Source organism: Periophthalmus magnuspinnatus, chromosome 4 (genome assembly GCF_009829125.3).
Source record: "Periophthalmus magnuspinnatus isolate fPerMag1 chromosome 4, fPerMag1.2.pri, whole genome shotgun sequence".
NCBI lineage: Eukaryota > Metazoa > Chordata > Actinopteri > Gobiiformes > Gobiidae > Periophthalmus > Periophthalmus magnuspinnatus.
In genome coordinates, this window is record NC_047129.1 from 30677227 (window position 1) to 30700142 (window position 22916).

At 38.0% G+C, this 22916-nt stretch overlaps 1 protein-coding gene across 1 annotated transcript in view; it reads left to right on the forward strand.

Annotated features, from left to right (window-relative positions):
- pik3ca (phosphatidylinositol-4,5-bisphosphate 3-kinase, catalytic subunit alpha) overlaps window positions 1-22916 on the forward strand; it is a 45859-nt gene that overhangs the window by 12437 nt on the left and 10506 nt on the right. Inside the window, exons 7-18 of the mRNA XM_033965079.2 lie at window positions 2304-2398; window positions 3052-3207; window positions 4975-5220; window positions 6053-6138; window positions 8145-8250; window positions 13518-13670; window positions 14223-14357; window positions 17566-17690; window positions 17782-17863; window positions 18802-18966; window positions 20161-20264; window positions 22004-22175. Coding sequence (XP_033820970.1) covers window positions 2304-2398; window positions 3052-3207; window positions 4975-5220; window positions 6053-6138; window positions 8145-8250; window positions 13518-13670; window positions 14223-14357; window positions 17566-17690; window positions 17782-17863; window positions 18802-18966; window positions 20161-20264; window positions 22004-22175 — 1625 coding nt within the window. The remainder of the gene's footprint in view (window positions 1-2303; window positions 2399-3051; window positions 3208-4974; window positions 5221-6052; window positions 6139-8144; window positions 8251-13517; window positions 13671-14222; window positions 14358-17565; window positions 17691-17781; window positions 17864-18801; window positions 18967-20160; window positions 20265-22003; window positions 22176-22916) is intronic.

Here is a 22916-nt window from a genome sequence, read left to right on the forward strand (position 1 = left end):
CAACCAAACGTGTGCAGTTATGGGATTTCTTAATGCAATCTATCGAGCGGTTCCAGTAACAGCAACAATGCAGTGTTGAAATCATTGACAGGAGTGAACTGGCAGCTTGTAAACATTAGCCTAGCATTGATAGCACCTTACAGCTGGGCCCGAGTACAGTAATGCATGTATTGATTAGTGTGATTGTATTGTGACACTTCAGTCTTGAAGCTGTGTAAACAATGAGGCCCCAGATGACCCATTAGCAGTTATTGTGTCCGAGCAGAAGGGAAGTTGGTTTATTGATTGTTCATATAGTCTTGTGTTAAAGAAGAAATGTTATGTTTTAGTATTTGGTAATAAACAGCACATACGCAAAGCAGTATTTAACATTTTGTTAATTGTAAAATGCATAATTGATCTAAAATGACTTAATAATAAGAATGGGTCAACTGACTTTCCTTTCAAAACTGTAGAGACCTCCTCTCTTCAAGCATCAGATTTTAAGGCAAGGCAAATGTGTTTGTAATGCACAATATGTACACAGAATAATTGAAAAGTGCTTTACAGATTAAGGAAGACATTAAAATCACAATGCAAACAAATAAAAACATAAATAATCATTATAAAATTAACATAAAAAGGGAAGAGTGCAGAAAAAACTTTTCAGGCATATGCAAAGCTAAAAAGAACTGTTTTCAGCCTGGATTTAAATATTCAGAGGAGAGCAGAGGCCTGCCTCACATCTTCAGGAAGACTTTCCCAGGATTTAGCTGCAGAAAACTGAAACACTGATACCCCAAGTTTAGACCTGGTTTAGTCCTGACTCTGGGCACCAGCAAGAGGCCGGTCCCTGAAGTCCTCAGAGTGTGAGATGGTTCATGTGGCTCATGTGGGAGATGTTCTTTGGTGCTGGTCCATGGAGAGACTTGTTCACAGAGCTGCTTTAAAGTCTATTCTCTGAGCTACAAGACCCAGTGCAGAGACCTGAGCACTTTACTGTTAGTACATCTTGGTTCAAGTCAGGACCCAAACAGCAGGGTTCTGGATGTACTGGAGTGTCTTAAGGCTCGTTTGGAGAGTCCAGTGAGCAGGACGTTACTGTCATCTAATCTACTGGACACAAATGTGTGGATAAGTCTCTCTAAATCTGGTTTTGACAGTTTACCTTTGATTTTGCAATGTTTTCATATGGTAAAAAACTGCAGATGTTTTTGATTTGATGTTGCTGTTAAAATAAAAAAAATGTTTTACCCCCTAGATTTCTAGACTGATTTGAAGGTTTTAAAGAAAAAGACTGGAGGTGACTGCTGACACTTTGTCTTTGTTTCTGTGGGTCAAAGGCAATGACTTCAGTCGTGTCTGAGTTTAGTTGGAGAAAGTTGTTTCACATCCACACACTGATCTCTTGATGCAGTGAGTGAATCCACTGGTCCATATTCACCTGCTGCAGTGAGACATAGATCTGAGTGTCATCTGCAGAGTTGTGGTAGGACACATTATTGCTGCGTATTAACTGACCTAACAGCAGCATGTAGAGATTGAACAACAGAGGTCCCTGGATTGACCCCTGGGGCATCCCACATGTCAGGGCCATGTGATCTGAGTTATAGTTTTCGGTCTCAACAAAGTCCTCCCTGTCTTTTCTATAGGATTGAACCAGTTTAGTGCAGTACCAGAGATGCCCCCCAGTCCTCTAGTCTCTGTAAGAGGATCCCATGACTGATAGTGTCAAAGGCAGAACTCAGATCTAACAGGATCAGTGTTCAAGTGGATGTCATTTGTCACCTTGATAAGAGCAGTCTCAGTGCTGTGGTGGAGTCTAAAACCTGACTGGAAAACATCAAAGGAGCTGTTCATTTGGAGAAAGTTGATAAGCTTTTGGCAAACAACTTTCTCAAGGACTTTGCCTAAAAACAGCAGATTTGAGAGTGGCCGGTAATTGTTCATTACTGTAGCATCAAGACTGCTCCTCTTTAGGAGAGGCTTGATAACCGCAGTTTTCAAAGCTCTTGGGAATGTTCCAGATTGAAGCGAATGGTGATAACAAACTATTGAGCACAGACTTTAAAAATCAAGTCTAATTTAATTTACACTGTTTCTAGTTTTGTGAAATGGCAAAGCAACATTTTAATGGTGTGTGTGTGTAAGAATTTTCTGAGCACTCAACTCTCAAACGCAGCATTATACAGGATTACTGAACCATGCATAAATCATATATAAATGAATCATATTATGAGTGAGCTATTGATGTGGGAGAACTATTCTAAAGTGATTGAAAGCTCATAATGTCAATTTTTTATTCTCATTTTCTGTGTTTTTAGGTCAGATTATTGTTGTGATTTGGGTGATCGTCTCTCCAAACAACGACAAACAGAAGTACACTCTGAAGATCAACCATGACTGTGTTCCCGAGCAGGTCAGACCAAATATTTATTTTTAGACATTTCAATTAGTATAAAGATGTAGTTGGATTTAGGTGAGACAACAACATTTTTAGTCCTGTTTGTTTAATAGGTTTTGTTCATATTGAAGAATATTATGAAAAAAAATCTTGTATTTAGTGGAAGAGCCAATTTTTACATTGTCTGAAAACTTAAGAAATATGTACAAAATTTAAACAACACACAACTTTTCAGCAGCCTGTGACCAGTACAAGTCAGGTCCTGTTTAGGCATATGATTTTCACAAAAAACATTGAACATTGAAGTGAAAAACTGTTGGCTAAAGCTAGCTTGTTTTTGACTGTAATGTTATGTGAGGGGAACTTGTTTAACAGCACAAATTAACTCACTTGTTATAGTTCCAAGTAAGTCAGTTCTTTCTGGCCAGATTGTGTTAAAACAAAGCACAGATTAAAGTCGAATTTGACTAATAGAGCGTCAGACAGAGCAGTGCCTCCAGTTAGCTTCACCCCTACAGAGAATGCTGATGACATGAGCTACAGAGTTTAATTTGAGAAGAAATACAGCCCCAATACTCATGCTATTATTACCATTACTCCTACTCCTACTACTACTACTACTACTTGTAATAATATCAGTCGATAGTAATGGTGTATGTTTCTTTCAGGTTATAGCAGAGGCCATCCGTAAGAAAACCCGTAGCATGCTGCTGTCTCCTGAACAGCTGAAGATGTGTGTTCAGGAATATCAGGGCAAATACATCCTCAAAGTGTGCGGCTGCGACGAGTACCTCCTGGAGAAGTACCCCATCAGCCAGTACAAGGTATCATGTTTATTTAATGCCCTACTCAGCCTCATATGGACATTACAGTTAATACACTCCAGTTCTGACGGACACTGGTCTTCATTATGTATTTATGCTCAGGGCTGCTCATATATGTTGATTCAGGAAGTGGTAAATTATTAAACCTGGGTGAAAATGGGGAAATCTACTAAAAGGGTGCAGTAAAGTAGTAATTTTTTAAGAGGAAAGTTCTAAGTGCTGTTTGCGTCCAGTTTTTAGCTTTTTATTTAAGTTTATGGACTCTACTTCACCGGTGTTGTCACGTTGCATAAACAAGAAGCAGTTTATTTTTTTATGCAGAAAACTACTTTAGAAATTGGTGGCACTTCATCATCACATTAAGAGCAGGGCACTAGGCGGGAATAGGGTGTTGGATAACTTGAGTAAAACAATTTTGAAGCTCTATTTCGACAAACGGGAAGAAGCCAGATTGATATGTGCAGCCCCCTGAGTTGAGTTCGACACATTATCCATCTGGATCAGCTTCCATTAAAAGTGATTGGGAAAAAGTGAGAAGTTCAACCAAATACTTCAAACTAAATGAGTGAAGAATTACAACTGTGGAGCGAGCAGAGAAACCACCTGCTAAAGAGGGAAGCGCAGACATATTTCTCATTCATAAATGCTGAAATAGGATTAACTCTGCTCTTTTTTTCCCCAAATACAAAACATCCAGTCTTTTAATCACTGAGCCTTGAGGAAAAATTTCATTCTGCCTTGTATTTTTTTGCATGTTGGAATGAAAAAACAAACCTTGAACCTTTGTGCTGACAGGATGCCCCGCTGCACTGAAGGATGGGTCAAATGCAGAGGACACATTTACCTATAGCGATAATAAAGGCTAGTCTAACCTCATTCCAACTATGCTATTTCTCTACTGATTCATGATTTTAATGAAGCAAAAAATGGCAATTATTTATTTAGCAATGCTCACTAAACATGTGCGTTTTAGGTTAAGCTTATTATGGAGTCAGTCGTCTTTTAACAGCAGTTTGAAAAGATGGTTGTAACAGCAGCTGGTCTGATATCTTTGTATGTCTTAGTATATCCACAGTAGCTGGTCTGTTGTTTGTTTTTTCTTTGTGTTTTTTACTGTACTGTATTTGAACCACAGACTATTTATATAAATGGACATAGCTAACCTGCTAGTCGCTGCATTCGAAATAGGAAGTGAGCACGGGCGTGTTTCCAGCACCACTGACTCTGGTTCCAATTCACTTTACGTTTCACCCTCATTTTGGTCTTACAATGGTCTCAGAACCCACTACATGATCCTGATATTTTTACTTCGCTATTGTGTCTGTAATTCAAGATATGAACGTTAATAACAGACAAATGAGCAGCCTTCCATCCCACTATCGCTAACAACAGATTTGACAGACAGTAAACCAGCGGTGTGGGCGGGAGGGGGGCGTTAGCTTCAACAGCTCCGCTCCAGATTGGCTCTTTGGTTGCTATGATACTCACAGTCAGAATTCCAAATATGGAAATCAGCTCCAAATTTGCTCCTGTAACCTCTAGCCTCGATGAGCTTCATTTGACTGGGGCTGAACGCTGTGGGTGACGTCACACTCACTTAGTCGACTTCTTTATACAGTCTATGGTTTGAACAGAGCACCTATGAAAAAGAGAAAGTGCTCTCATTGGGCTCTCTCTGTATAAATAAAGATAAATAAATAAAATAAAGTTCTGTAGCTGTCTGTAGCATATTCACTGTAGTTGGTCTGATGCGTCTGTCCTCTGCAGTACATCCGCAGTTGCATCATGCTGGGGAGGATGCCTAACCTGATGCTGATGGCGAAGGACAGCCTCTACACTCAGCTGCCCACAGACACCTTCGTCATGCCCTCATACTCGCGACGCATCTCCACGGCAACCTCCTACATGAACGGAGAGGCCGCGTCCAAGTCTCTGTGGACCATCAACGGGACCCTGCGCATACGCGTCCTGTGTGCCACCTACGTCAACGTCAACATCCGAGACATCGACAAGGTGCATGATGGGAAGGGCTGGGTGCTGCCTCCTGGTATTAGTCGCATAGATATTTACAGAGCAGTCAGTGAAGGGACAGTCAACACAGCAGTACATCAGTGTTAGGGCAGAGGTACTTCACAATACTGCTTTGATAAAAATTTAAAGTTGTCACAGTCACATGTTTTTTTAGTAAATAGTCATTTTTATGTAGCGCTTTTCCACCTCAACCACTCAAATCGTTTTAGATCAAGAAACCACACACCCATTCACACACACGTTCATACACCAGAGTACGCAGACACTCTACCAACTGAGCTACTGTCATCATTTTATCATGGCCGATGCCGATTGTTTAGAATCCAGAGCAACCGATGGCCGATAAGTTCTGACGATAACTTTGGGCAAATGTGTAGTACAGATTTAGATTATTTTCCCTAAAATTCTGCAATTTAAAAAGACTAACAACTCACTGACAGCCCTTTTTTTTTTCTTTTTTTTTTTTTTACCACAAACCTCGTGTATAAATATTTTTGTCACACCATGACATACACATTCAGAGGGATTTATTTGTGAACTTTTCCTTGAATACACCACAAACCCAATATACTAAAACACTGACCTAATCCTTTGGCTTGAATGTTATTGAAACCTGCTCAGTTTTAACCTTTTCTAGCCAATTTTCCACTAGTTATCCTTTGCCATTGTAAGTGCTTTTCTGTCTGTATCTCGTGTCCCAACACACTCACATCCTGTGGAAACAACTCTTCATTGTCCCAGGCCAAGTGTTTCAGGAAAACACGACACGTAGAACACTGCACTGACTGTTCTCTATTTATTTGTGTTTTTACAGATTTATGTGAGAACAGGAATCTATCATGGAGGAGAGCAGATGTGTGACAATGTCAACACCCAGAGAGTCCCCTGTTCAAACCCCAGGTATTTCTGTTTTATTTTACTCTTTAACTTTCATCATGCATGGCCTACTATTGCAATGGAACGTTTAATTCTATCAACTTTAAAATAAATTAAATGGATGAATACACTTTTATACTGTTGACAGAATTCAATTTTCCGTTGCAATGGAACTTACCCAGACCACTGCCCTGTTATTATATAGTACATTTAATTATTATTGCTCCTTGTTATAGGTTGCTGAAATTTCCAAACCACATTCCTACTTCGTGAACATTTGTACACTGCCAAGAACATTTAACTCTAATTCTTAACTGGATTCCCATTACGCTGCATCAGTTAATTAATCTAGTACTAAATAGTTGTTGACTATTTTAAGAAACGTTATCTGGGGAATAAACAGAAGTTAACACGTACCTTTTGTCAAGAAAACCTTTTTTTTCACAAACACACTATTATTAAATTAAATTGAAGCAGAAAGTATGTATTTACAAGCTTTTTTTTATGTAAAATACTCTAAGTTACATATTTAAAGCTTAACCTGGTTCATGACAGTAGAAATTGTTTGAGGTCTGATTGGGGAAAAAAAAACTAAAATAACTGTTAAAATAATAATAATTAAAAAAGTGAATATTTAATAATAATAAATACATAGCAGTTACTTGCAGCTTGTAATTCCCATTGTTGTTCCACTCACTGTTTTCCACTTTCACTCTATTTAACTGGAATAGTTTTAAAGGCAGCAGACAGAGCTAATTCTGTCTGAGCAGCTTCAGCCTGGAGGCTAACTTAACAGTTTAGAAACATTAACCGCCTGTATTGTGTTACTGTTGAATCCTCTTTGTACATGTCACAAGAGACCTCCCCAGTCACTGTCAGCTTTTGTCTGAGCTGTTAAAACGCACACTCAAATATCTTGGTCTGGGTTTAAAGTGAAATTACATTTTTTTTTTTTTTTAACTACTTTTGGACTATATATGGTGTTTTAATACTATTGTCTACTGTAATTTTGGTTTGGTTAACTAGCTAAATTTTCAGATTTGTCTTCAAAAACTGAGTGTGTGCTGCCTCTATTGACCATCACAGTTTCAAGTACAATGTGACAACACATAGGACTGCCCTGAATACAACCAGGTGTTTTAAATTACAAACACCTGGCTGCAGGGGACGGAGTTTGAAGTTTGCTGTTCTTTGTACTTCTAGACTCTGCCATTCCTCCCTCTCACTCCCCCCTTTAGTCCTTCAGGTGCTGCCCAGTTTAGCAGCTAGAGGTGTTTAGTGCCACTTTAATACATGCATACAAGGTACACTAAGAAAATATTTATAGCAAGCAGCGTTATGTTTTTCCATTAGCCAGGTTTTTGGTCCAAATATTGACCTATACTTGAGAAATAAGGCTCTTTTTATTGTTCCGCTCTCTAGTTTTGTCTTGCTAACACTAGAAAACTAATTTTAGTCTTACAACTAACCTGTAAAAATATTAAAGTTTTGTGGTAAATTTACATACTTTGTGTCATAATTATCATTGTGTAAAATCTGTAGAACATATATGTCAAACTCAGGCCCGGGGACCAAGTCTGGCCCACGGTTTAATTATATTTGGCCCATGAGATCATCAATTATGCATTAAATCCGGACACCTGTATCAATTTTTCAATAAATTCTAAGTTTAGCCTGTGAATTTATCTCAGTTTTTTAATTTTGACCCACTATGCATTTGAGTTTGACACCCCTGCTGTAGAAGGTCCATAATTTCTCCTGCATGCCGTGTGTACATTAAGCATTAGCAGTTCCATGTTTACACCCCCTCCCTCTGCTCTAATGTTGTTTCTGGTGCATGTCCTCCTCCCCGGCCTTACCTTGTACACTTGCATCATTAGCTGTTCCACGTTCACACCCTCCTCCCTCTGCTCTCTTCTGATTGTTTTTCTCCTGCCTGCCTTCCTCCCTGGGCTTTCCCTGTACATTTGTATCATTAGCTGTTCCATGTTCTCACCCCCTCCCTCTGCTCTGACGGTGTTTCTCTGCAGGTGGAACGAGTGGCTCACATACGACATGTACATCCCAGACGTACCCCGCGCTGCCCGCCTCTGCCTCTCCATCTGCTCCGTCAAAGGAAGGAAGGGAGCTAAAGAGGTACACAGCACGCCCACGCACTCAGGGAAAGCACGAAACAGCTCAAAGAATCTCTGCAGTCTTTGTATTTATTGATTAAAGACGGGGTATTACACTTCTAAGGGGTATTAATTACTAACACATAGCATATTTAGATCACCATGTTATCTATTATCATTTTGAAAACGCTATATTTGCTGAAAACATTGTATTAACACTTTTGTTTTTGACACTCTGAGCCCCAAATTTCAGAGCGCTGTCACAACACAATCAACGTACATCCTGCTAATGAAACTACTGCACATCACATCAGATTTGTGAAGTTGTAGTGTATTGTTTTATGCCATGCTTCTGTACGTTTATGGAAAATTGTCTTGTGGGAGCATGGATGACGTAGCTTGTGGGTGGAACTTTGTACAGAATTGCACAGCTAACCGTAAGGTGGGTTTGAACTGGGCCCGGGAGAGATCGCTAGATTACTCAAACATGTATGGATGACAACTAAAACCTCTAGAGACATGTTTTTAATGAGGAAACGTTAAAACATGGTAGAAATCTCCAAAAAATACCCCCTCTAAGGTTCAATATGTAACTTTCTTGTTGTGGGTCTGCTTTCTTCTTGTCTCCTTGGTCATGTTATTGCTTCGCCTGGAATGTTCCACAATATTAAACTTAAATATCTTACATTTATTGTCTTATAGATGTTTTAATGGCTAAAAACACCTTGAAATACATGAAGTTATCAATGTGAGAGAGTTGCCATTTAACAGATTTGACTTGTAACTCGACCTGGTGGCATCATCTGTTTGTCTCCATTCCGTGGAGATAGATCCATTTAATGTCATACTGTGGAACATTCCAGGCAAATTAACAACATCTCCATGGAGACAAGCAGGTGGCAGAACCTCCACTCAAAAAGCTACATAGTGCACTTTCAATTTTCAACAACAAAAACGGGTGACACAGAAATAAGCATTTAGCCAGTATTCAAACGAGCCCTACTTGTACTTTTTATAACTTAATGTACGGTATACTTAATATTTTGTGGCTATTTTGGTAGAGGTGCACAATTTTGGGGAAATGAAAATGCTTATTTTCTAACTGTATTGCATTTAGATTTAAATATGTTTTCAGTTCAGGATTCATTACACAGTGCCAGAAAAATGTGTTCCTTTCGCGTAAATTGTCCCTGCATTTTTGTATATGCATTTTTTATAATTTTGTGTTTTGTTGACATAGGTAAAAATATTCCTTTTTAGAACTCATCGCCACTTCCTGTAATTTTCAACTTTCTTTTCTCAACTTTTCTTTCTGTTCTTTCTTTCTGAACAGATGTAAAACCATCATAAATATTTAGCACAGGTCCTATCCCACTAAACTAAGTCAAAAATAAAGAAACATAAAAACGTCACATACATAAAACGGTCACAATAATCACTATATCGATTTATCTTTCAGTACATGAGAGGTGGAACAGTAGTTTTTGGGGTCAGTATTTATCACGTGTACTTTTTCTTTGTGCTACAGGGAATTCTTATTGGGGTTTTTTTGGCTAGATGATAAGATTTAAACTATAAAAGCTTGAGTTAATTACATCTACGACTCATTACAGATGCAAAAAAGTAAGTGTTTAATTCTGTTGTTTATTTATTGCAGCTTATGATTTTTAACAATATTGTACATTTAGAATAGTTTTTGTATTTTAAATCTGCTCTTTTTTTGTGTCAGTGACATAAATTAGCTTCAATGTTATCGTTTATCGCCTATATTTACTTCAGCGATATATCAAACTTCAAAATGTGTTATCTTGACCTACACGTTAATAGTTTGGGGACCTTGTGCCTTTAATTATCCCACAGTCTTTAGTCAACTACACCCTGATGATTACTGATGATCACTCTGTTCATTTGTAGTTTGAACTTGCACCGCGGTGAACAAACCCGCCCTGAGCCTCTCCTCTTAACGTGCGTAATAGCTAAATATTGAATGTGCATGTGACTTGTTGGCCATGATCCTCCTGGCATTACACGGGAGTCTGCTGTCTTGAGTGTCCCTCGGTGAATGAGAGACGCAGTATCGTCTTTGTCTCTGTTTAATTACTAAACAGTGTCGGGGTGGCAAAAAACATCAGCAGAAATATAATCACCAGCACGCACTTTTCCATTTACTACGCAGGGCTATAACAAATACTGTACTGCAATAACGATTAACAGCCATAGCTACTTCCTTAAAGGACACATATTATGATTTTTTTTTAGTATTTAGTATTACGCTATCAAACTATAACACATTGTAGCGTTCTGGTGTAAGGAAACATGGCAAATCTGTTCTGGTTGTTTATTTTCTGAACACCAGGGCAACTGTAGGCTGTAACTTACGCCAAAACAAGAGCAAAACATAAACTGTATAAAGAAGTGGACCCGGTCGACTCCACTTAAATGAAGCTCGTTGAGGCTAGCAGTTATAGCGGCCAGTTTGGACCAGAGTTGCGTATTAGGAATTCTGATGTGAGTATCATAGCAACCAAAGAGCCAATCCGGAGTAAAGGTTTAGCAGGGAGCGCGTGCTTAGCAACACTGTCAATCAAACCTGTTGCTAACGCTAGCTGGAACGACCTTGGGGAAAGAAGGCGCTTGATTTGTCTGTTATTAATGTTCACATCTTGAGGTATGGACACGATAGCCAACTAAAAATACCAGGATCATGTAGAGCGGGTCAATATGAACATTTTAAGACCAAAATGATGAGCCAGAGTCAATGGAATAGTCCATGTCCATGCTCACTCACTATTTACAACACGGTGGCTAGCAAGTTAGCTATGTCCATTTATATATACAGTCTATGCCAGTGACTGATGACTAGAACCTTGTGTGTCACATACAAAAAGCAGTTACATTCACAATAACAACATTTAAACAGTTACAAGAACAACAAAAGGTGTGAACTCTGAACTAAACACAAAATATCAGGCCATTACTTTATGTACAGCTTTTTTTTTACATTTTGTTAATTTGTAAATTGCAATATTGATCTAAAATGGCTCACTAATAGAAACAATTGACTTCCTATTCAAAACTGCAGAACTGAGAGGTCCGCTTTTAGTTGAATTTTTGCACAAATGAAAAAAAAAATCGACACTAGTGCCGACAACTTCATGGCTCTTTGTTGTGATGTTTACGGCAATTCCAGCTCCCATTGGACACTGCAGTTTTCAAACCCAAAAATTCAACATTCATATAAAAGAAACAAAGACTTGTTTCTTTTACATGAATATTGGGATTTAAAATGTCCAAATTATAACATAATGATCCACAGGTGCCATAGATTATAAAAATATAGCAGACATGAGCACAGTATATCTTCTCTAAATCTTTTGACTCTACTTTCTATGTAGCGCCCCTCTCTTTACGGATCATCCCCTTTACATGCTTTTTCATCAGGGCACTGTTTCACTTTTACCATCTACAAAATTGTAAACTGTCTTCAAGGAAATCACAATATAATTTATTGACATATAGCCCTTTCCTGGACTCACTCTGTAACAAGTCGCTATGGACATCTCCTCTGCCTGACTGTTGTTATAGCTGTAATATAATGGCACTTTGACACCATAAACGCTTCATAAACCTATTCTGTGGAAGCCAAGTTCATGTTACAGCTAAAACTGTAAATCATTTATGGCCAATGTCTAAATTACCTTGTCTTGCAAACGTTTTTGAAGTTGAACAAACTAACACAAGAATCACATTTCAGGACATGTTTGTAAAAATCTAAGCTGCAGGGTAAGTCGTTTTTTTATGCTGAATAAGGCAGGATCTTTTATTCTTTGCCTGGGATCCATACTTTACAAAAGATTTGACTCTCACCAGTGAATCTCTCTGACACATGGGCATGATTGACAGGTGGATTAACCAACCAGAGACGCGCAAAGTCTATATCAAAACAAACATGGCTGACAGGATAACAGAGGGCGCGCTGACCAGAAGGATATCTCTCTGTATAAAAACATAGAGACATATAATTCTGGATTTGCCATGGAAGGAAATTATGGTACTTCAGAAACTGCAGTCTGTAGCGATTTGTTAATAGCGTAGATATTGATAGCGATGAATCTTACAGCCCTTCATAAATCTGTTCTATTGAGTCTAAGGTCATGTGATTATTTAATGTCCCGTCTGTGGAGTGATGTAAAAGTGTCGGACTGTGCGCTGTTTGGCATTGTTTGAGCCTTGTAAGTAACACCCGCGTGGATTGATTTTTCCTGTCTGCTGAAGAGGTGTGTGTGTGGGCGAGTGTATCAATGAAAGCAGACATAGATATGGTAAACGAAGCTGCGCTGGTTCTGTTCTTGGTGGAGCCGTGCCAGGCCAGGTCAGACGAGAGGATGCTCTTTCAGCGTCTGAATTAAAGATAAAGATAAAAGATACACTTACTATAAATAGATGCGTTTTGACTGGCCGTCTGTCCTTTCACACCTGGATCCATCACTGCTCTTTAGTGAAAGTTAATGTTTTTAGTTGATGTTTATAGTTAATCAGTTTTACATTTTTCAGTTCTGAACAGGGATGGACAATGTATCTTGGCCATTATTGATCTCTGCTAATATGTGTAATTTTCCAGATGTTGGAATCGGATCGATATGGGAAAAAAATCCATGATAACTTTGATAACAACAATATGTTTTTGTAAACTGCCTCAGTCTCAAGCTGAGCTGCCCATGTGTTACTTCCAGTTTGTGCTCATTGAATCAGATGTGTTTTTTTATAGTGTATTTATGAACTTGTGAACCTTGACACAAATGTTAACTATAGTAATAATAATAATAATAATAATAATAATAATAATAATAATAATAATAATAATAATAATAATAATAATAATTTCTACAAAAACATGGGAATAGAAAGTTAAATCCATTCTCCATGGAAATATAAGTTTTATGCCATTATACTGTGGAAGGTTATAGCCATAAGAGTCAGGTTTGTGGAGATTCAAGCCCACTCAGAGTACATTTTTCAGTGCAGTAAACAACCATAATAGAAAAAAACATGTTTAGATTATAGTGTAAAAAATGACATACTGTGGCTTTAAAACACAATAGTCTAACGTCTTGCTCCTGTCTGAACTCATGCTTTTACTGACAGAGGGTTGGCTGTGGACCTCTCCATTAAAAGATCCAAGCTGATCACAGACTATTACAGATAATTGAATCTCACTTTGAATTGAAATTGTATTAATTGCACAGTCCTACTTGCATGTACTTAAATGTGTCTGTTTTGTGTGTGCAGGAGCACTGTCCTCTGGCCTGGGGTAATATAAACCTGTTTGATTACACTCACACTCTGGTGGCCAATAAAATGGCTCTGAACCTGTGGCCGGTCCCTCATGGCCTGGAGGATCTGCTCAACCCCATCGGAGTCACCGGCTCCAACCCCAACAAGGTGACAGATTTATTTATTTAATTATCTATTTTTAACTTGACTTCAATTTGTGGGTCTCACTATAAATCTAAAATAAAACCACAGGGAGAGAGCTTCAGAGGTTTATGACTATGCAAATATTTATTATAGGCCAAAACAGAAAGAGTTAGTTAAAAGTTTTTGGCTTTGATAACATTTAATTACAGTAGTTATATTTGATTTCTTTCAGGAAAACAATGTTGTGAGATGTTGGTTAGTGTTTCGGCTGCTAGCAGCGAGCCACTGTCAGAAGTGTCACTGGTTTTGGTGGTGACGTATAACAGTGGTTGTTACTTCCTGTAGGCATGGTCAGCCTTACGAGCCTGGCAGGTTGCTCAGACTGACCATGCCTCTTGTCATCCGGTGATCTCTCGAGGGCGCTGGAGTATTTTTTTCTCCAAGGAATACCATCTCACTAATAAAGTTTTCTAAAATAAATCAAATATAAAATACTGGCTATCAGTATCAACTGAAAGAAATCCATATCTGACATCACTTGTTTATTTTTGCTCATTTTGTTGCATCTTTTTGCAGGAAACTCCATGTTTGGAGTTGGAGTTTGACCACTTCAGCAGCCCCGTGAAATATCCAGACATGAACGCTGTGGAGGACCATGCAAACTGGACCATCTCCAGAGAGCTGGGCTTCAACTGTAACCTCTCTGGGCAGGTAACAGACGCAGGCCCCACTGTGTGGCCGCCATTTTGGTTTTAATAGCAAGAATTCTCAGAGTTAATGTTGAGATATCGATCCTAAAACAGCATGTGTGTTTACTGTGAGTGGGATTGCATCACCACAAACCGGACTTTTATTTAGTCTGGATGAGAGCCTCTTTCTGCTTAGTTCCATGGAAATATTGTTCCTTTGGCTATAATTTTCCATGAAATTATGCAAATGATGTGCCACTGCTAGAAAGTTACTCAGTATTGCTTTAGAATATTAACATCTTTACAATCTGCTAAATTCAACTTCAGTTCAATTCAAATGTGATAAATAAAACAATCCAAGCCCACACCTAGACAAAACCTTTATATTTGAGTCTTTTTCAAACTAGGATTCATCCATAAATAATTAAACATTCATATTTTCTTCTCATTCCACCCAACACAGCTTTTTTCCAGTCATCTTATTCATAATTTAACAAGCAATTTCTAGATGTATTACAGTATAAGTATTATGTGAACCTCTCCAGTAGATTTATTGCGTGTGTAGCATTAGCAGCACTTAGTATGTCAGATGTGTGCGTAATGTGTTAGCAGATTTACCGCTATTGCTTTAGCTGCTTTGGCCTCTCTAGTGATTTTCAGCTTCAGTTGTGCTAATTTGTGCTGTATTATTAATGAGGCCGTTTGTGCGAGAGTGTCTGATCGGATTTCTGGATGATCTCTGTTGGTTCGTCTCTGATGTGGGAAAATGTTACAGCACAGAAGCATGTTTTAAGTATTCATGAACACTGACAAATGTGAGCGGCTCTTGATGTGGCTAACACCAACTCACCTGACGCCAATCACCTGGGAAATACAGAGAAAGAGGAATCTGCTAGTTTTTGTAGCGTTCTGGGGTAAGGAAACACCCAAAGTTCTTCTGGTGTGTTTATTTTCTGAACATAAGGGCTAACCCACGCCAAAACAAGAGTAGAACAACAACAGTCTCAACTCACTAGCGCCAGTCTCCAAAAACAGACCAGTAACTGACCAAAATCAGCATAGAACCAGAGTCACATACAAAAGCAGGTAACATTAACAACAAGACATAAACAGAACCACAAAAGGTGTCAACTCTGAACTAAACACAAAATATTAGATCATTACATTTTGAATAGTAAAGTTACACAGTGTTTAAATGTATCTGCAGGTGTTTTTTTCCAGTTAGTTTCAGTAGCCCACTTTACAATTGACGTCACAACCTTAGACAAACAAACCGGCACATGGCATTCGACATTTAAACACTTTGTAAAACCAGAAATTATATGAAAAATAAGTTCATACCACACAATGTTAGAATTGGAAATAAGGAGTATGTTTTAGTGAGGGAGGACATAACACTTATTTGTTTTTTTTGTTGTTGTTTTTTTAATTTGAATTAGGACAGTACATATTAATCAATGCGTCTACAAAAAAGTTTCCACATAAATATGCCGGAGTTAGCACTGGAGCTAAATTTCATCCGTTGTCCTAAGGCAGGTGCAAACATGAAACATTCAATATGATAACACAGACATGTCTAAGGTGATATCACATGATGCTTTTATTAAAAACTTGTTAGTGCTATGGAGTTTTGAGAGTTTATTCTTGCGTTCATAAATTGTTGTTCAAGTTACACAGGAGGCTTTCAGTGTTCTCAGTATTTGTACATTTTCAAGGTTTCTGCTAGAGCATTTTCTGACGTAATTTTCTTCTCACGCATGTTTAAGTCAGAGTGTTTTAGCAGTCGGCTCCATCTGAACTAGTGCAAGCAGTGAAGCCAGTTGCTGTGGTTGAGTTTACTGATAAAGTCACGCAGGTTAAACTGGACTCAAATGCAACACAAAGAAAAACCGCCACACTTCTTAGAAAACAGGCAGAACTGTGACAGATAAGTACAATCATATAAAAGTAGTTTAAACATAGAACTTATTCATAACATTAAAATTATAATTATTAACACCCATAACATTTTTAAACTGTTGACTGTTTTAATAATTATCATGATATAATTATTAATCGCAATTATTTTGGCCATGATAATTGCGGCTCAACATTTCCACACCATCCCATGCCTCTTTGCAAGTTTAAGAAGTCAATGCATTTTTGTATTTTCTGTCTGTTTACACCGTGATGACACTATGACATGTTTAGAATTGAATGTCTATTATAAGTTAAGATATTTAAGCTAAGATACCCGGTGTTTTCCTTGTAAAAGAGTTAGTTTTATATTTCCACCTTAGATGAGACTGTACAAGGAGCACTTGCGCATACAGTATAATAATATTTAATAGGCCTGTCACAATAATTACTATATCGACTTATAGATCAATATGTGAAAGCTGGGACAATACATTTGGGACTCAGTATTCTTCTTGTGTTCTTTTTCTTTGTAAAAGTGGGGAGATTTTTGGTATTTTTGTTGTGATATTATAAGATTTGAGCTGTAGAGCGTTGAATAATTAACTTTTATGGCTAATTATTGGTTTATTCTGCTATGTATTTGTTGCAGCTCAGGCCTTTTGAATGATCCTGTCTATTTAAAAATGGTTTACTGCGATCATGTTACATTAATGTTATTGTGTCAGTGGAAAAAAGTGGTTTCAGTATTATCGTTTATCACTGTATATCTCTGTCGTGATATATCGCACCTCAGAATTTATTATCGCGACAGGTATAATATCAAGATAATTCATTGATCACAAACTGGAAGAAAAATTCTGTGCCTGAATAATGATTAGAAGTGGATATTACTGAGAGTCATGAAGGTAAAGCGCTGGGTAACAAGCCGAACTACCTGCCTCTATCTTTCATGGTTTGAAAATCAGATAAAAGATAGAGAGATACCTATAGACATGTTAAAACACATTATCGTAATTTGGGTGTTATTTTACGTGGGACTAGCGATTTCAACAGCAGATAAGTTCTATACAGACTACAGAGCCTACTATTTAAAGCCTCCCAGAGAATCAGTGAGGTGTTGACTTGTTGGTCACATGAACATATAACATTTTACACAAATCAACTCTACTTTATATCATATTGTTGAGGCGAAACTTTTCCCAAATTGGCCATTGAAAAGAACCCGGAAGTGCCACCACAAAAATCACGGTTTGGAGCGTTTAGAGGCACAAGTGAATGGGGTCAAGGTCAATATCGTATGTCAAATGAAATGCAGTGTATTGTTGTTGTAGAGTAATCGGGTTGCCAGGGATCATGCTCTGACGGACAGCGACAGTGAACAGCTCCGACAGCTCAGCAACAGAGACCCACTGTCTGACATCACAGAGCAGGAGAAGGACTTCCTCTGGAGACACAGGTAACACGTGTTTGTATTATTTCAGGTGAAGTCGGAGAACCATGGAGCAGGTACAGTATCAAATAAAACAGCGCATCTCTGTTTTCTGCAGGCACTACTGTATGAACATCCCTGAAATCCTCCCTAAGATCCTCCTGGCCGTGAAGTGGAACTCCAGAGATGAAGTCGCTCAGGTGAGAAACATTAAAAGTATACGTGCTGTTACACTGACCTCGGAGCACTGCATGTCTGTGGAAAGTCTGATTTTTCTCTGGCATCGCAGCAGTAATGAGACTAGTGCTTCTCTGTGGTGTGGACAGAAGCCAAAGGTGAAGCTCTCAAACAAACCAAAACAAACATGATGACGCCAACACATGTACTTCAGCCTATATGGACTATTTTGTGTTTGGGGAAAAAACTGGGAGACAGGAAAGGTGCTGAACTTGATCTAATCATAGTTTGTTTGCTGCTGTGATGCTTCTACCAATCAGCTTCAAATATGTGTCATTGCGCTTCCCAGTCACTATCAGCTGCTCCAGATAGGCATCGGACGATATTGAAATTTGGTTTCACAATTATCATGGCCAAAATGTTACATTAGAGTCTATTTTTAGTTTATTTTTAAGTCTATTTTTTAATTATTTTAAGCTATTTATCTATTATCTTGTTTTATTGCATGTACCATTTTCCTTCTGTTCTTTAACTGTGCGGTGCAATACTGGAATTTCCCCACTGTGGGACTAATAAAGGCATAGCTTATCTTATCTTATAATTGTGATTAAATGATTATATCATGATAATTATTGTTGCTGGTGGTTTAAAAAAGTTCTGGATATGATTAATTACAATTTTAATATTATGAATAGGTTCCATATTTAAACAATTGTACTTTATAATAAGTGAAAACAACAGTGATCTAGAGGAGATCATCAGGGAAAATTATGTTTATTCTGCACATTCTGGTGAAACAACGGTGATTATCTTTGTTGGAGATTATCTTTGTTGGTGGTTATCATGATTATATAAATTAACAACCCTTTTTATCACGATAAATGATACTATTGTTTATCGTCCCATCCTTAATTCCAGATTGTTAAATGTGTATAACTCACAGTGGTTTGTCTGTTCTCAGATGTACTGCCTGTTGAAGGAGTGGCCTTCCATTCGCCCGGAGCAGGCCATGGAGCTGCTGGACTGTAACTATCCCGACCCCATGGTCCGACACTTTGCTGTGCGGTGTCTGGACAAATATCTGACCGACGACAAGCTCTCCCAGTACCTCATACAACTCGTGCAGGTCAGTCCAAACACAGGGCTTTATACAATATAAATAGAACACTTGACTAAAAGGTTACATTTTATTCACACTTTAAATACAGCTTTATTGACCTTATTTCGCCCTGCCCACTTTTTCCGTAAATGCAACTAAACCGCGCTTTCTTTGTAGTAGCACTTGTGGTTAAGTGGAAATCCCGTTTCTTTCAATGGAGAATTTGGGAAAAGTTTCGGTGCTAAAATATTAAATAAAGAAGATTGGTTTGTGTCAAATGTTCAGTGTTTATGTGCAACAACAAGTCAACACTGCACCGATTCTCTGGGAAGCTTTAAAACGGCTCTGTAGTCTCTGTAGAACTTATTTGCTATCAAGGTCGGCAGCTCCATACAAAATAATACAACCCAAATAATGATGACGGTGCCCACAGCAACTTCTGGCATAAGGTGAATACAGCACCAAGACGTCATTAAAGACGTCTTTAAAAATGTGAAGGACAGAACTAGTTCATTATTCACTGATGATGAACTAGATGATGATGATGAGATTTTAAGTGCTTTTCGCAACTTTTTGTGACAAGAGCACAGTTTTGCCATCACGGTAATGCTAACAACAACAAGCATGCTAACAGCGCCCTTCCTGGTAATAAAAAACAACAACATACGACCCTGAGAGCTGCTTTTAAAATATATCTGTACTGGGGCAAAACAAATTTGACTTTGCCCTTTAAAGTTATCTTATTTTTCACACCTCACTGTGATTGGTTAAATTCATCTGTCACTCACTCAGCATTACACAGGCTGATCAAAAAGGAGGAAAAGTAGAGGCATGTGGCTGTGTTGGAGCGCCCCCTTCAGGCAGTATTACATCGCCTACATTTAACAATAACACTGCTACAACTTTATCCCATTATTTATCGATTTTTTTGTATGACATCAACAAAAAAGTGTTCACCTTACAATTTATAACCAGCTTCATAAGTAAAATATGTTTTTCTACCACTAAAATATATATTAGAACAGAAAAAGATCACTGATGCTCCTACAAATAGGTCTATATATTATATGATCACAACATTGTAAGATCAGTCCACACCGACATCCCTAAAGACATAAGTGTTACATGAATGACTGTTTTCTGTTGTGAGATTCTTGGTTGAAAAGTTGATGAGTCTGAATCTACTGTCTGTAGATTTAGATGTGTTTCCTCTGGTCTTAGGTTCTTAAATATGAGCAGTACCTCGACAATCCTCTGGCCCGTTTCCTGCTCAAAAAGGCTCTGACCAACCAACGGATCGGCCATTTCTTCTTCTGGCATCTCAAGTAAGCACCCACTCCTATACATTTAGACTTAAAAGCAAAATATAGTGTCATCAAGGAACATTTGCAACTTTGATGAACTTAGGGGACATGTCCTCATTTACACAGTCATAGTTTTATTTGGAGTGATTCTTGAGTGTTTGAGTAATCTTTATTCTACTGCAAGTGCCAGACCCCATCCCACACACGGCCACTCTTCTTTGCTTACTTTGTACACCAATTAATTATTTTTTTTATCAATGCACAAATTAAAAAAAAAACATCTGCTGCTTGTTTTGAGTGTTCTGCAGCTGTCTTTAGGAGGGGCTGTGGCTGCGTGGCTCATTGTTGTGATGTTTTCAACAGGAAGTCACAGGATTTGTTTCATTTATCAAGTCCTTTTAGAATTTAGATTAATTAATTGTGCAAGTTTGGTTTCTTGTACTGATGATGTAAAGTTGTACACCCTTATACACTGCCCACCTCTGGTCTCATTACAAAAAAGCCAGTCTACAAAGGTCGCGGTTGTATTATAAAGACGCTTTACAGGTGTGAGTGTGGAGGCTGCGATGGACTAGTGCGACCAAGATGTTTGTTGCTGCTCGAGTGAACACGTTGCTGTACTAAGAACTTTAATGTACAGTTTTATTTACAGCTGAATAAGTCAGAAAATAAAAAAATAATGTCATTCATGAAAAAGACTCCTTTTGTAGGCTCTGATGTGTGTTGAAGCAAAGATGAAGAGTTTATTTCTTGCAATAAATAGGTCCAACCGAGCAACCAACAATATCTCTCCCAAAGTCAGACCCCGAATGATACAAATCACCAAGTTTCTCTAAGCTCAAGACAAACTCCTGGTGACATTCATGAGCTGGTTCACCTCAGGATTTAACATGTGGAGATAAAACAATACAAGGTGTGATAGACGTCAAAGGAGAGAGATCTGAAAGCCAACGGTTTGGTCTGATTGCGTCTATCTTCACTTACATTACAACACGTCAAGATTAGCAACCAAAAGGGAACAAAAGGGTTTACATGAAAGGTTTTTCTAACACAAATGAATTTTAGTTAAAGGACCGAGTGATTTCTAAAAGGTAAAATAATCACACAATATTTTAATTTCCTTCACAGCTCACAAACATAAGATTCAGTGCAATCTGCTTCGGTGCAAGATGTGGAAACACTGGTGTGGTTTTCTTTTTAAAACATAAATGATACTGTTTTTTATTGTCACTGTTCTTGTCTGCAATTTAAAATGATATAAAATAATGATCCACTGGTGTCATAAATTATAACTACAAAGCAGACAGAAGCATAATATCTTTGTTAAAATTGCATTAAAAAGAATATTGCAAAATTTTAACAGGAATGAAGTACATGTTAAGTTCATTAAATTAAAACAAGGGCATTGAATGACATTTGGAGCAGTTACCAGCACTGTTCTTCTTTTGCCCAGACTTTTATTTTTGTATATTTAAATTTGTAGTAGAAATAAGTGAGACAGATTATAAGCTTCAGAGAAAATACCCAAGATGTGCTGTGTGTTCTAACTTCAACACACAGGCTTAATAAATTGTATTTTATTTCACTGTTATGCATTTACAATTGATTTTCTTTTTGAAGGTTGCCCAAATGACTGAAGGGCACTGTATTTTACTTTTAGTTAGTGTGTATATCCCATTTACTGGAATAATAATTAAAATGTTATCTTCAGTGCCATTAAATATGAAAAAAACTCATATTTTTGCTTGTGTTTCTTCCAGGTCAGAAATGCACAATAAGACGGTGAGCCAGCGTTTCGGGCTATTGTTGGAGGCGTACTGCCGCGCCTGTGGGATGTACCTGAAACACCTGAGCCGACAGGTGGAGGCCATGGAGAAACTCATCAACCTCACAGACATCCTCAAGCAGGAGAAGAAGGACGAGACGCAGAAGGTAACAGCACAACACAAGGAGATCCAAGTTTAATCAGTTTTTTGGCCTTTAAGCAGCAGACAGGGCAGATTTAAACGCCTGGTATTTAAGAAGACGCTTTGTGCTTTTGGTGTTTTGTATTCCACTGTGACATACGCAGATCATTATTTTTTAGACCTGTTCTGCAAAATCAACTTTTCACCGCGTTGTTTCCTTCTCATTTGCCCTCTCAAAGCTATTTTTGGAGTGATTCATGCATCTTTAGTCGCTTATTTGCAAGACGCCATATTACACTTACTTCGTTTTTCAGTTTTATTTTCTTTATCGGTGATATGTGTAAGATTTGGCAGCATCGCGTAGTTATTTTGGTGTAAATAAAAGAATATCTGCTCTCCAGCTATCCATAGGAAAGGCCGACAGCTCCATGGCTTTTTGTTGTGATGGCGTTTACTGTGACGTCAGCTCCCATTGGGCACCACAGTTTTCTAACACTTTTATTAAGTTGTTTTAGATGAATATTGCGATTTAAAATGTGCAAATTCTAACATAATGATCCACGGGTGTCATAGCTTATAACTATACAGGAGACACAAGCACAAGTTTAATTGTAAACTGCAATGCAAACCTTAAATGAAGAGAAACATCCAATTTTTTAACCTTTTGTTCAAATCTGCAGAACTGACACACCCACCTGTTCGTAGTAGCACTTTGATGCGGCAACCAGCAGATTTTTATTTTATTTTTGGAAGTATATGACCCAGA